The following is an 11,705-nucleotide window of genomic DNA, read 5'->3' on the forward strand; positions in this document are numbered from 1 at the left end:
GCGTGGCGGGAAGTAAAAAAAAAGGCGCTTCGCGCGTTTGCCAAACAAATAACATTAATGAAAAACAATTAAAAAACTAGTGGCGTTAAGTACGCTTTCCACATACTAATATCACGTGACGTCCACCAACCGTATACTACTATGAAGTTGTATCGGCTTAAGTCGTATTATATATTGTGAAAATTTTTTTACCTACACCAGTCGTCGTCACATTGGTCATGACAATATTATATTATTATTATTATGCGGATGCTGAACGGAATAAAAAACATATACACCACATAGGTATGATAGATATAATACATTGTGTTATATTGTACAAGTAATACAATGCTTGGTCGCTATTGTATTAATAGTTGTAGGATGTCCGATGTACCTGTTCGCAAACGGCATTATACGCATCAAATTATAATTTTCCATTGTTTATCATATGGATTTTTCGCGCGCGATTATATTATAAATTATTGTCAACCGTCACTTGGCAAACGGCCTTGGCGGTTTTGTTAAGAGTATAACATTTTGAAAATATCGTTTTCTTTCTTATGTATATGTATATATATTTATAGAAATACACATACTTTACCCGTACTGCTTAATGGTATTAACGACAAGCTTGGATCGGCATCACGTGACTCGAGAATGGAAAAGTCCCGAGTAGCTAAAACGCGTTATCTAATGTAAGGGTCAAGGGCGGTACCTAATTGTAATTCAATGGGGCAAATGTAATTTTGACATTCGAGTAATAGAGAATTATTGTAAAATTCAAATGAATACGTTTAGTTTTAAAATGTCAGTGCGCTGTGCTGTAATTAAACAAAAAACAATTGATATGGTCAGTGTTTAAAAAAAAAAAAAAAAATCGCGTTCCCCATCACATAATGTCCCCATCTCTGCTACTTTTTAGTGTCCGGTAAATAAATAACTTTTGGCGGAGCGACGATACAATATTATTATGGTTTATTATGTAGCCCGCAGTGCGTTAGTTTTGAAATTGTTAAATAATCGAGCGTCTGTATAAAAAAAAATTATTTTTTTACGGACATTGTTTTTTAGATGGCGATTGCAACATGAACGAGAGAGCGCGTTTGCCGCCGAGAGGTTTATTATTGTCGGTAGCACATAAAATCGATATTGCACCACCGCGGGCGCTCAACCCAGACCGTATGACTCATTGCGCCCTTTGGGAGGCTGGATGGGGCGGGGGGGGGGTGGTTGAGGGTTGGCCATAATATCGATATATCGCCGCGATTGTTGTCGGCGAGGGGTAGCAGCAGCCCGACCGGCCACCACTTCGTGGGTGTAATACCAAGGGCAGTTGTCTACAGGGCGATGCCGCGACATGAACGCCGGCGAATCGTTCAAAGTGCTCGTGCTGGGCGACTCGAACGTCGGCAAGACGTGTCTGATGCACAGATTCTGCGACGAGACCTACTACGACACGTACATCTCCACCATAGGTAAGCACGGCGTACTCAAACGTGTAATGTATAAACTAAAAACTAGTATCGAGCAACATTTTTAAATAGGTACACAATAGGAAAATGTTCAATTGAATAAACTTGAAAAAATCATGTGATACTTAATCAATTTACATATGTTAATATTGCTTGACTGGAATTTAACTTGGACGTTTTTGTCTTGGATTTCTGCGTCAGTTATTGTAAAAAAAATTGTATGTTTTACAAAAAACACATTGAAAACAAAACCGTAATTTTCGTTTTAGAAGTCTATATAAATCGCATTTTGTTAAAAAAAAAAAATCAAAGAAATTCGAAAAATTTTATTCTGTTATATACTTCTAACGTGTTGTTTAATGATATCAGATATTGCATACTTTCAATACTTAAAAATGGTTGTTTTGAAAGTCCCGTCCCTACTATAGGAACTTTGATTAAAACTTGTATTTTTTCAATTCTTTTTCGAAACTAACTTTCAGATGTGTACTTGCAACGAGTTATCCCTTGCACAGTTTGTTTAGCGTAATGTATTTACTGTCAGATCATCGTTGTGGTAGTAGGTCGTAGGACGTATCACACCAGTTCAACGGCATCGTTATTGTGCATCATACCCAACTAGTGGTCGATAACTCAGATAAATTACAAGGTGGAACCTGCGCCGTTTGTTTTATGAACCATCCGAATCTCTCTACTGGGGTTTTCAATCAGCTCAAAATTGTACATTTCTCTATTATATCTTATGACTTTTCATCCCCGACGACCCATTTAACTCGGATACACAATATTTTACTGGCCTAAAATCGATTTTTTCGACACGAAATACATACTCTAGTCCGTTTCGTTGCTTTATGACTAGTATACATACATAACACATATGCTAAAGCCTAAAGCTTCATCGTAATATGTTATTTATGTATATATATATATCATGTGTGTCGAGTATATCTGGCGGTTATGTCTGAGTGAAGTCGATACCGAAATGATTTATGTGATTGCTACCTTTACTATAGTGACGATGTTATAAGTAGATAATAGCGATTCGTGGCTACGACCTTGGACTTACACGAAGTATTTTTAATGTTTTTATTACCTATTGATGCCGTTTAGCTTGACCTAAATAGTAACAACAGTTTTGTTTTTCCACACTGTTCGCGTTATCATGCGTTTTGAAAACGCCGATAAAAACTAAAACTAAAAAACTTCCAATAAAAATGCACACATAATATTATTATATATGTAGACATATAATAATATATCTATGGCGAGCATTGAAATCTCGTCCCGCCTGTTGTCTTAAATTAAGTATTTTTACATCGGTATCTTATGAAAAAAGAATAATAATAATTTAAATGTACAATACTATCCCGTTATTAAGATTTCCTTTCAGCTAGCTCGGCTTTTCTGAAGATTAAAATTTAACACGCATGTCTCTAACTAAGCTCTGCTAATCAATAATCTAATTATTATGTTATGATTAGTTTTTTAAATACAATAAAATAAAACAGAGGGAACGTCCAGCTTTCAAATTGTCGATTAGTTACTATGCTGGACTGTGTTTTTTAAAACCATCGGAGTTTGGAAAAACGTTCATATAACATTCTATAAAAATATTTCACAACTCTATCCCCTTAAGTTTTTGTTTTTTTGGTAAATTTTGAATGAGTAACTTTTTTTTATTTTATTTTTTATTGCACAACTATTCAGTGTGAGTGACTACTTATTTTTCTTGTACTATTTAAATAACGTGAGTAAGCACTTGATGATTGACGATAACACGTATGGTCTGTTGTTTTTCTAAATAAAAACTGTAATAAAAGGATTATACCTATTCAACCAAGCGTCGATAATTGCAATTAAAAAGTATAAACTCTATTGTTTTTTTTTTAAATCTAACATACTGGACTGGCTTATGTTTAATTTAAAAATAATATAATTTATTAAAGGTTGATAAATTTCGAATAAACAATTATTTTTTAGCTATTAAGGCATAAGAATTATTTGAATTTTTATAATCTGGTCAAAAAGCAGTTTACACCGAGTATCCAAAAATAGTGTAAAAAGTACATTCTTTAAATATTAAGTGATAATCTATAATATTTTATATTAGTAGCTTTAAATTCGGTACAAAAGTATAATAGTTTAATGTTTAAAAAAAGTCAAAATTAAATTTCTAAATACATTTTTTGCCGCGTGAACCTATAGCTTTATACTAGGACACAACAACACATTACACAAGACACAAGTTCTTAATGATTATATTTTATTTGACAATCTGAACACGTGAGCATGACACATATATTATGCCAACGCTGATCATAATCAGATCCTTAAAAATATTACCTTATACCTATGTTTTTAAAGAAACGAGACGTTAATGCAAACAATATCCGCATTTTATAATTTCCCAAGACTTTTATAGTCGACAACAAAGATAATAAACAACGATGGATTACGGTGTGCTAAATACTTGATGTGGTTCAATAAAATAGTATTTCAAAAAACCTACTTAATAGGTTTGCTTATAACGCGCTACTTATATAAATTGTTTTACAAATAGATTACTCATGTTTACCCATTTTTACTGATTACAATGTCAATCGCAATGTAGGTCACTTACTCGTTATTTTGGTTTTGTTTTAAGTTAACAAGTGCCCAATAATATATATATATATATATATATTTTTTTTTAGTAGAAATATTGTAATTTTGTACATTTTATCTCTTAGGACGAACTAGTTTTCCAACCAATTATGAAAAACTACTTTTTTAGTTTAATTAAGTTTTTAATTTTAATTTACTAATTTACATTAGTATAAATAACCAATACTGTTGATATTTTAATATTATACAGATAAGCGGTGTTTTTAAGAACCCGGTAACCGATATTTGCTGGCAGCAGAGGTACCCACGTCATAGTTTATGGACACGCAGATGGTAGAATCCCCTTGCCAGAGGAATTCCGTATAAAAATGTTACCGTTCTGTGTATAGCACCGCTTATCTGTATATATCCGTATATTATTATAAAATCAACACCGATACCAACTATATCTGAAAAGTGTCTTGCTGTGTTTTGACAATTCCTATGCAAAACAACAACGTCTTGTATAATATCAGTACCGCCGACGAAAGTGGTTTTTTGTATCCAATATTATATATTTAGGTAATGCACACGCTACATCTTTTTATATAATATCTTGTCCCTTCCATTGGTAATTTATAACATTATAAATAAAAATGCGTTGCTTGCATACTAAATAGCCGCAGAAGCATCGCGACACTTTAATTATATGATTGTACAAAACTCGGTACACAGACTTCAGGTACTATATGACGTTTTTTGTATGCAAATTTGGTAAGTTTTTAGGTGGTTGCATAAAATTTAACGTTCTGGATATTTTTAAACTACTAAGTGTTACAAAAAACATTTCCGAACGTGTTTTTTTTTTATAATAACGTTTTGGAATTGCAGGAGTTGATTACAAACAAAAGATCATACAACTAGACGACAAACCAATCAAACTGCAAATATGGTGAGTAACATAACGTATATTACATTAGTCATCAAACTATAATATTGGACCTACTACAACTTCCACGAGTCTTGACTTGTCACGTGTGTTGTTGATTAGAAAAAAACTCTCCTTGAGTTTTATAATTGGTTTTGTCGTTTTAAAATGTTTCAAATGTCACAATGTTTCATGTCTTTCGATAAGTAGCAAATAGTAAAATCCAAACAAAATAGTCAATAGTGTGTACTTACAAATTTTTAAAACATTTGACAGACAGTTATAATAAACGTTTAGTGTATCAAGGCGTGTCGTATAGGCAATTTTACAATTCAACAATGTACATAATATAGTATTTCTCCTCCTCTCCTTATTTAGAATTCATACAGCTTCTCCGTCTGCTATTGTCACAATGCCTCCATCACAAAATACTTTTTTCCGTCTACCACTGTCCTTTGCTTTCCTCTACTCTAAGCTTTTCGCCTTTTTTGTCACTTAATTTTGTCCTTACATTTTTCAATATTTCGCCATAACTAGCTCAGTCTATTTTTTCCTAGAAATACAATTGCATTGACACGATTTTCAAGTTACTCCTTTACACAATATTTGCTATTTTCTAACTCATTGCAATCTTATTATTATTACATTATAGTACTATTTTAGACCCCTCAACGATCTCGTTTCCGTAAATATATTTCAATTTAATTAGAAATTTCACCTCTTAATATTGGGATATTTTTTCAGAATAATTTCAGTCTTTTCGCATTCGCAGTAGAGATCATACGAGACAGTTTTGCTATATTTTACATATTTTAAAATTTTCGATTTTCTAGTATAACACAAAATACGCTTAATATTCTCAAAACCTAATAAAATAATTTTGCTTAAGTATCCAAGGGTTGCCTCTTGATCAGTTTCAATAGAGAGCCAAAATGTTCCGTTTTACATTGTACATTTTAACAGCAAGCGAAAATTGCCTATAAACTTCGATGCGAAATATTTTTTTCTTATTCACTAAATTTGACTTTAAAGTACCGAAGACAAGTTAACATTCTTTTTACCGATGTAGGACTTCGACATTTTTCTGGCAACAATTGTTTCAGAGTTATCAATGGTATCTAACTCATACGTGTAATTAAAAAAAAACAAACGGTTAATTTATGGACATTCGTTCAATGGAGTTCGGTGGCAATAATGCTTTTTGGAATCGTCCGAGCAAGTATTGACGTTTTTGAATCTTTGATATCCTTTATTTTTAAAAGTCTTTGGAATTATCTAGTTGGGCCACGAACAGATACAGGTTCTAGGTAATTTTCGGGACCGCGGTTCTAGATTAAACACGACATAACCAAAAGGGTAATTTGTTGCAGGGATACGGCTGGCCAAGAAAGATTTCGTACCCTGACCACGGCCTACTACAGAGGAGCTATGGGCATACTGCTTGTTTATGATGTTACTAACCTAGATTCGTTCGACCATTTGACTTACTGGTTGAAAAACATACAAGAGGTGATAAGTGGTTTTTATTGTCTAACAGCGCCGGAAAGCTGGGTAGCTAATGGAAGTTTCCGGTGCTGTTGGGGTTAAGTTCAATTGAAATTAATATTAATTTTTGTCGTTTATAGAATGCTTCCCCGGACGTGATTAAAGTGCTGGCCGGCAACAAATGTGATAACGAATCCACGAGAGCCGTGGACAAGGCGGACGGCGAAAAAGTAAGCGTTTTCCGTGTAAATTAACTTTTTTTATGCTGTTCAAAAATAGATTTTTTTCTAATTTTTATAAAAAAATGTTTTCCAGATTGCAGAGTGTTACGATATGCCGTTCTTTGAAGTGTCGTGCAAAATGGACGTAAACGTGGAAGAAGCGTTCCAAGCTTTAGCCAAATTGATCAAAGAACGTTCCAGATACAACGTATTACGATTTGCTATAATAAATGATATTTTATTGTACATTACTTAACAATAATTCAACACAAGTGCATAATGATATTTGTTTTACAGGGAGCGTTCGGTGTGAAAGATGAAACGCCGGGAGAAAAATGTTCACCCCTTTTTGAAAAAGCGTTTGCAGAATCTTCGAAAAAATGCAACTCGTGTTAAAATCGTCCATTTTAATATTTTATTGTTCTTCGCTCTTTATCGTACTTACTGTTTAGGTACCTATTAAAATCTGAATTGTACCTTGTGATAGGCGATAATACAGATAATCGTCTAGACAGGCGTAGGTATTTAATTATTTTGTGACGTCGATTGCACTAATATTATTAAGAACTGAAAAATATTTTCGCTTAACTATACTATAAAAATAATTTCTAATGACAAAGAGCTTGTCAAGCCAGTTTAATATTGCATTGATTTCTATTTGAGTTGTTATTGAACCATTAGGTTTGTATTTTATTAAATCAAATTGCACGAATATGTATACATAATTTGTACTGTTAATTGGTGAAAATAATGTAATTATTTATGCTATTACATGTATGTTATTTATGTATATTATACGAGTTTATGATTGAATTAAAACCTGCAAAATAGTAAACAACAGATTAGAGTGTTTTAGAATGTCAATTCATGAAAGGTTCACATAAAATATTGTAAAATGAAAATTATATTTATAATACTTGCATCTAGTTTGTATTGACTGCACAAAATATGTCGTTAAATAATATTATTATGATATTGATTTATCGAGGAACCAAAAGACATTTGAACATTTGACTAAATAGTATTGAGAAATAACATTTAAAATTTGTATTAACACCTACATGTCATCAAACATTACTACTAAGTTTTCATAAACCTTGTACTCTTTCGTGGGAAAAACATTAGAACATGGATCATAGATCTTGTAGCCCTTATGGTATTTATTTATTACTGATCCACCGTTATTTATAATGAATCAGTTTATCAATATCTAAGGCCGTTGCTAGGTCACTTGTTTATTTAATCAATATTCTGTCTCATTACACTTAAACTTTAAAAATGATCGACTGACTAGAGGACATAGCCACGTCGATTAGGGCAAATACTAAATGACAGGCTTCAATACAAATTAAACTTTATACTTGTTTGGAAAAATCATGTTGAGAGTTAATTTTTATTGCGAATTGGTACATTGGGGCATGCTTTAAAACAAGTTGTTTGAAAAACTGGATAAAAATTGCAATTTTTTATCAGTGAAAAAGTTCTGATTTTATTTTTGCTTTAAAAGGTACCATTTTTGGTGTATGATTCTCGAATTAAAAAAAGTTATATTAAAAAACGGACTACTTCCTAAAAAAATTTACAAACCATAATGATTTTCCATTACTAAACTTTTGGTTCTTGTTTCCTTATTGTAATGATGTAATCAACGATGGAAAAATTATCATCTCCATTCAAGCCATTCTCATAAATACATAACAATATCACATAACAATACATTTATATTGTAATTTGTAACTAGTAATAATATCACTGTGAAAATTTAACATATTGTATTAATCACATTACTCCGTGTGACTGGGTATATTAGGCAACACAATATGCACCATTACAATTTTTTATCAATTACTAATAATTTATTAGTGATTGCAGTTTTAAAAAAAAAATTTTCGAAAACATTTTTTCATTAAGAATACCCTACACTCAAAATGATAAATCTTATAATAAAGTTTTGTTGAACAAAACAATCCTTCCTATTCTTAAATTAATTATTTGTAAATTTGCTGATCTACAGGCTACAGAAAATATGTGAATACGTCACAACCATACTTTACTTACTGACGATAATAATAATAATATTAGGTTACGTGTTACGGAATTTCTGTATTTTAAAAATAATGTGTATACCTACTTCTTTGAGTTAAATATTTACATGAACCATTATAATTTCTTATCATTTTTTATAATCTCACATGATTGTTTGAAATTTGATAATAAATAACGAATTATCATAATCGCAATATTGTCATTTGTCATTATATCTTAAAAGACCGGTATCGGTATGAAAAAATTGGATTTATTTACTACTTAGGGGACTAAATATCACATACTTATTAACATAGTTATGAACAATAAAAATGAACCGAAGGTAAATATATTCCGGTCAAAAATAATTATAATTGGAGATGCAAATGTTGGCAAGACAAGCTTATTGTTGCGGTACTGCAACAATGATTATAAAGATGTTTATGACGCTACTACTGGTAATAAATAATAATATGATACCTATAAGTAAAAAAAAACTATAAAATTCCAATATTGATTGATGTTTTGTGCATTTGAAATATATTGTTATACATCTATAATGTTACAGCTGTGGATATAAAGAAAAAACTAGTTAATATCGAAGACAGCTCGATGACACTACATATTTGGTAATAATTTACGATTAATTGTTTTAGGCTCTAATTACAATATCTTTATTGTGATATTTAACTTTTTACTTGGTAAGCTTAAATATGTATTATTTCAATATTTTTATAGGGACACGGCTGGTTCTGAAAAGTATCAGTCCTTGATTAGACTCTATTATAGAGATGCCATGGGAATTTTACTAACTTATGATGTAACAAGTTTAACATCATTTCAAAATTTAGACAATTGGATGAAAGACATCAATGGTGTAGGTTTTCATTGTTGCTCATTAAGTGAACCAACGTTGTATACAATTTTGAATTCAGAAAAAAAATTCTTTATCGAAAAAAAAACTTGCAAAGTACCATCTTTCTTATATTATATGTTATTAATCTGCCGTTAGTGAGTCGTGACTCGTGTAAAAATGTACGTAGGTCAAACTTTATTTAAATGTGATAAAAAATTGCGCCAACAACGGTGGGTTAATGAAATATGAAATATCCAACGTATCCTAGTATGTAAAAGAGTTTTGGTCTCTACTAAAAATTTGGAAGTAAGATTAGCTCATAAGTTATTTTTCCTTAAGTGAGTAAATGTATTATTTGATTCAAATTTTTAATTCATTACATAAAATGATTTTATAGTTTGCTCCTTCACATGCTCAAAGGGTACTGGTTGGACTGAAATGTGATGATGAAGCGTATAGAGCCGTCTCAAGAAGTGAAGGAGAAACGTTATTTGTATAGTAGTTTATCACTTTTAATATTAATTAATGCTAAATAATCCACGATGCATTTATGAGTGGTACAATATTATTTTGTTTTCTGTAAAAATGATTTTCTTAATATTAAATTCCAATAGAGATTTGGTTATGTCGAGTTTGAATTTGCTGATGAGCTTGGTAACAATACCTATAAAATAGAAAATTTCAGTATAATATTATACATATATTTTAATTTAATGTATAATTTAAGTGGCTTTGATGTGGGTTTTATAGGAATGGGTTGGGCCCTTTTTCAATAATTTATTATTTGTATTATAATAATTCATTTTTGGCTTTTAAGGGGCAAGGATCAGATTTTACAAATTTGTTTGGGAAACTTGAGGCTTTTATATTGAATCTGTATTTCTATAGGCTCTTACGACCCTTAAAATATTTTCTCTTATAAGAAGCTAGTAAAATAATATACTTAATTGCAAAAAACTTATACTTGCAACTAAATATTCGTTTACTCTTACACAATTTGCCATTACTAAAAATCTGTCATAAAACTTGTCAAATATTACCTATAACTTACCCTTTAATAAATAACCGTACACATAACCCTTAACGTCATTCAATTGTTTAATTAGTAATTATAATTGTTAAGAAATAAATATTACATTATTATATATTATTATAACATTTTTACTTAATGTATGTGCAGGTGGCTGAATATTTTAAAATGCCATTTATAGAGGTATCGTCTAAAGAAAATATTAATGTAGAAAAAGTGTTTGAATTAATAGCCAGGAAGATAAAATTATCAATTGAAGAATCAGACACTGAAATGTTGAAAGTAAGTATTTTTTGTTTAACAAATAGTAAATTATTATATGGTAGGTTCACAGTGTAATCGAATTACTGCTAATTAACATTTCATAGACTTGATAATAATATGGATCGCGCATATCGGCGACAGACAATGCATAATGATGAAACAATCATTACATGATAAGATTGAAACACATGCCCAACTCAGCTCTGTCTCTTGCACATATCTTAGTAACATTAATAGGTGTCAATGCGCGGTCCATTTAATAAACTGTCTATGGAACATTAACACTTATGTTGTTCATTATTTAAAATAAATGTATAGAAACATTTCATCACGATCAAAATCTATGTATCTATCTATTTTGTTTTTGTTTTTAGGACTTTGTGTGTGTGAACGGTGATCAACTAAAACTTCAAGATAGTACGACGCCTAAAAAAAAGTGGTCCGAATGTAAGAAAAATAAATGTTTTTAATTTGTTGCGGTAATTTTTTAAAAATGTAATTGATTTTTCTCTGTAATCTCATTTTTGTAGTATCCTAAGGTTTCAGACCAATTATGTGTTCTTTATGTAAAAATTTGATTATGAATGTATTTTTTACAATACCTGAAACTATTGTTTTAACCATGTCAGCATTTATAATTGATAAGGTAGCTTTTAACTTTTTTGTACTAATAAAAAAATGTATACTTTTTTAAATGCATTTTCAATATTTGTCATAAAACTTATAAACCATAAGTTTCATGTGGTAGAGTGATAAACTGATCTGTTATTATACCCAACAATAAGAACTACCTATTGTAATACCAAGTAAAACATATTACAGTTATTACAATCTACATCAATTGTTTTCATTATTGAAC

General features: G+C 30.7%; 2 protein-coding genes across 3 annotated transcripts; both read left to right on the forward strand.

Annotated features, from left to right (window-relative positions):
• Positions 1 to 1,313: 1,313 nt before the first annotated feature.
• LOC126834429 (ras-related protein Rab-13-like) lies at positions 1,314 to 7,466 on the forward strand. Its single transcript, XM_050566341.1, has 6 exons — positions 1,314 to 1,457; positions 4,929 to 4,989; positions 6,336 to 6,474; positions 6,591 to 6,680; positions 6,766 to 6,879; positions 6,969 to 7,466. The coding sequence occupies exons 1-6, from the start codon at positions 1,340 to 1,342 to the stop codon at positions 7,065 to 7,067; spliced, it is 621 nt and encodes a 206-aa protein (XP_050422298.1). The 5' UTR covers positions 1,314 to 1,339; the 3' UTR covers positions 7,068 to 7,466.
• A 1,425-nt stretch (positions 7,467 to 8,891) lies between these two features.
• LOC126834428 (ras-related protein Rab-13-like) lies at positions 8,892 to 11,580 on the forward strand. Of its 2 annotated transcripts, XM_050566339.1 has the most exons (6): positions 8,892 to 9,154; positions 9,265 to 9,325; positions 9,435 to 9,573; positions 9,950 to 10,038; positions 10,732 to 10,864; positions 11,221 to 11,576. In XM_050566339.1, exons 1-6 carry the CDS (start codon positions 9,016 to 9,018, stop codon positions 11,314 to 11,316), a joined length of 657 nt encoding a protein of 218 aa, XP_050422296.1. In that variant the 5' UTR covers positions 8,892 to 9,015; the 3' UTR covers positions 11,317 to 11,576. The 2 variants fall into 2 exon arrangements, with proteins under 2 accessions (XP_050422296.1, XP_050422297.1); XM_050566340.1 differs by lacking the exon at positions 9,950 to 10,038 and having other exon boundaries at positions 10,733 to 10,864; positions 11,221 to 11,580.
• Positions 11,581 to 11,705: the final 125 nt, after the last annotated feature.

Source organism: Adelges cooleyi, unplaced genomic scaffold, assembly GCF_023614345.1.
Source record: "Adelges cooleyi isolate 19-005CV unplaced genomic scaffold, UGA_ACOO_1.1 ACOO_flye_CR_arks_rails_tigmint_CR_PRNA_21, whole genome shotgun sequence".
NCBI classification, from domain to species: Eukaryota; Metazoa; Arthropoda; class Insecta; order Hemiptera; family Adelgidae; genus Adelges; species Adelges cooleyi.

Excerpts from the sequence above, each read along its gene's own strand:
- LOC126834428 (XM_050566339.1), top strand. The coding sequence starts at position 9,016 with ATGAACAATAAAAATGAACCGAAGGTAAATATATTCCGGTCAAAAATA. Across the intron at positions 10,039-10,731 it reads TCAAGAAGTGAAGGAGAAAC|GGTGGCTGAATATTTTAAAA; the intron begins GTTATTTGTATA and ends AATGTATGTGCA. Across the intron at positions 10,865-11,220 it reads CAGACACTGAAATGTTGAAA|GACTTTGTGTGTGTGAACGG; the intron begins GTAAGTATTTTT and ends TTTTGTTTTTAG.
- LOC126834429 (XM_050566341.1), top strand. The coding sequence starts at position 1,340 with ATGAACGCCGGCGAATCGTTCAAAGTGCTCGTGCTGGGCGACTCGAAC. Across the intron at positions 1,458-4,928 it reads CACGTACATCTCCACCATAG|GAGTTGATTACAAACAAAAG; the intron begins GTAAGCACGGCG and ends TTGGAATTGCAG. Across the intron at positions 6,475-6,590 it reads GGTTGAAAAACATACAAGAG|AATGCTTCCCCGGACGTGAT; the intron begins GTGATAAGTGGT and ends TGTCGTTTATAG.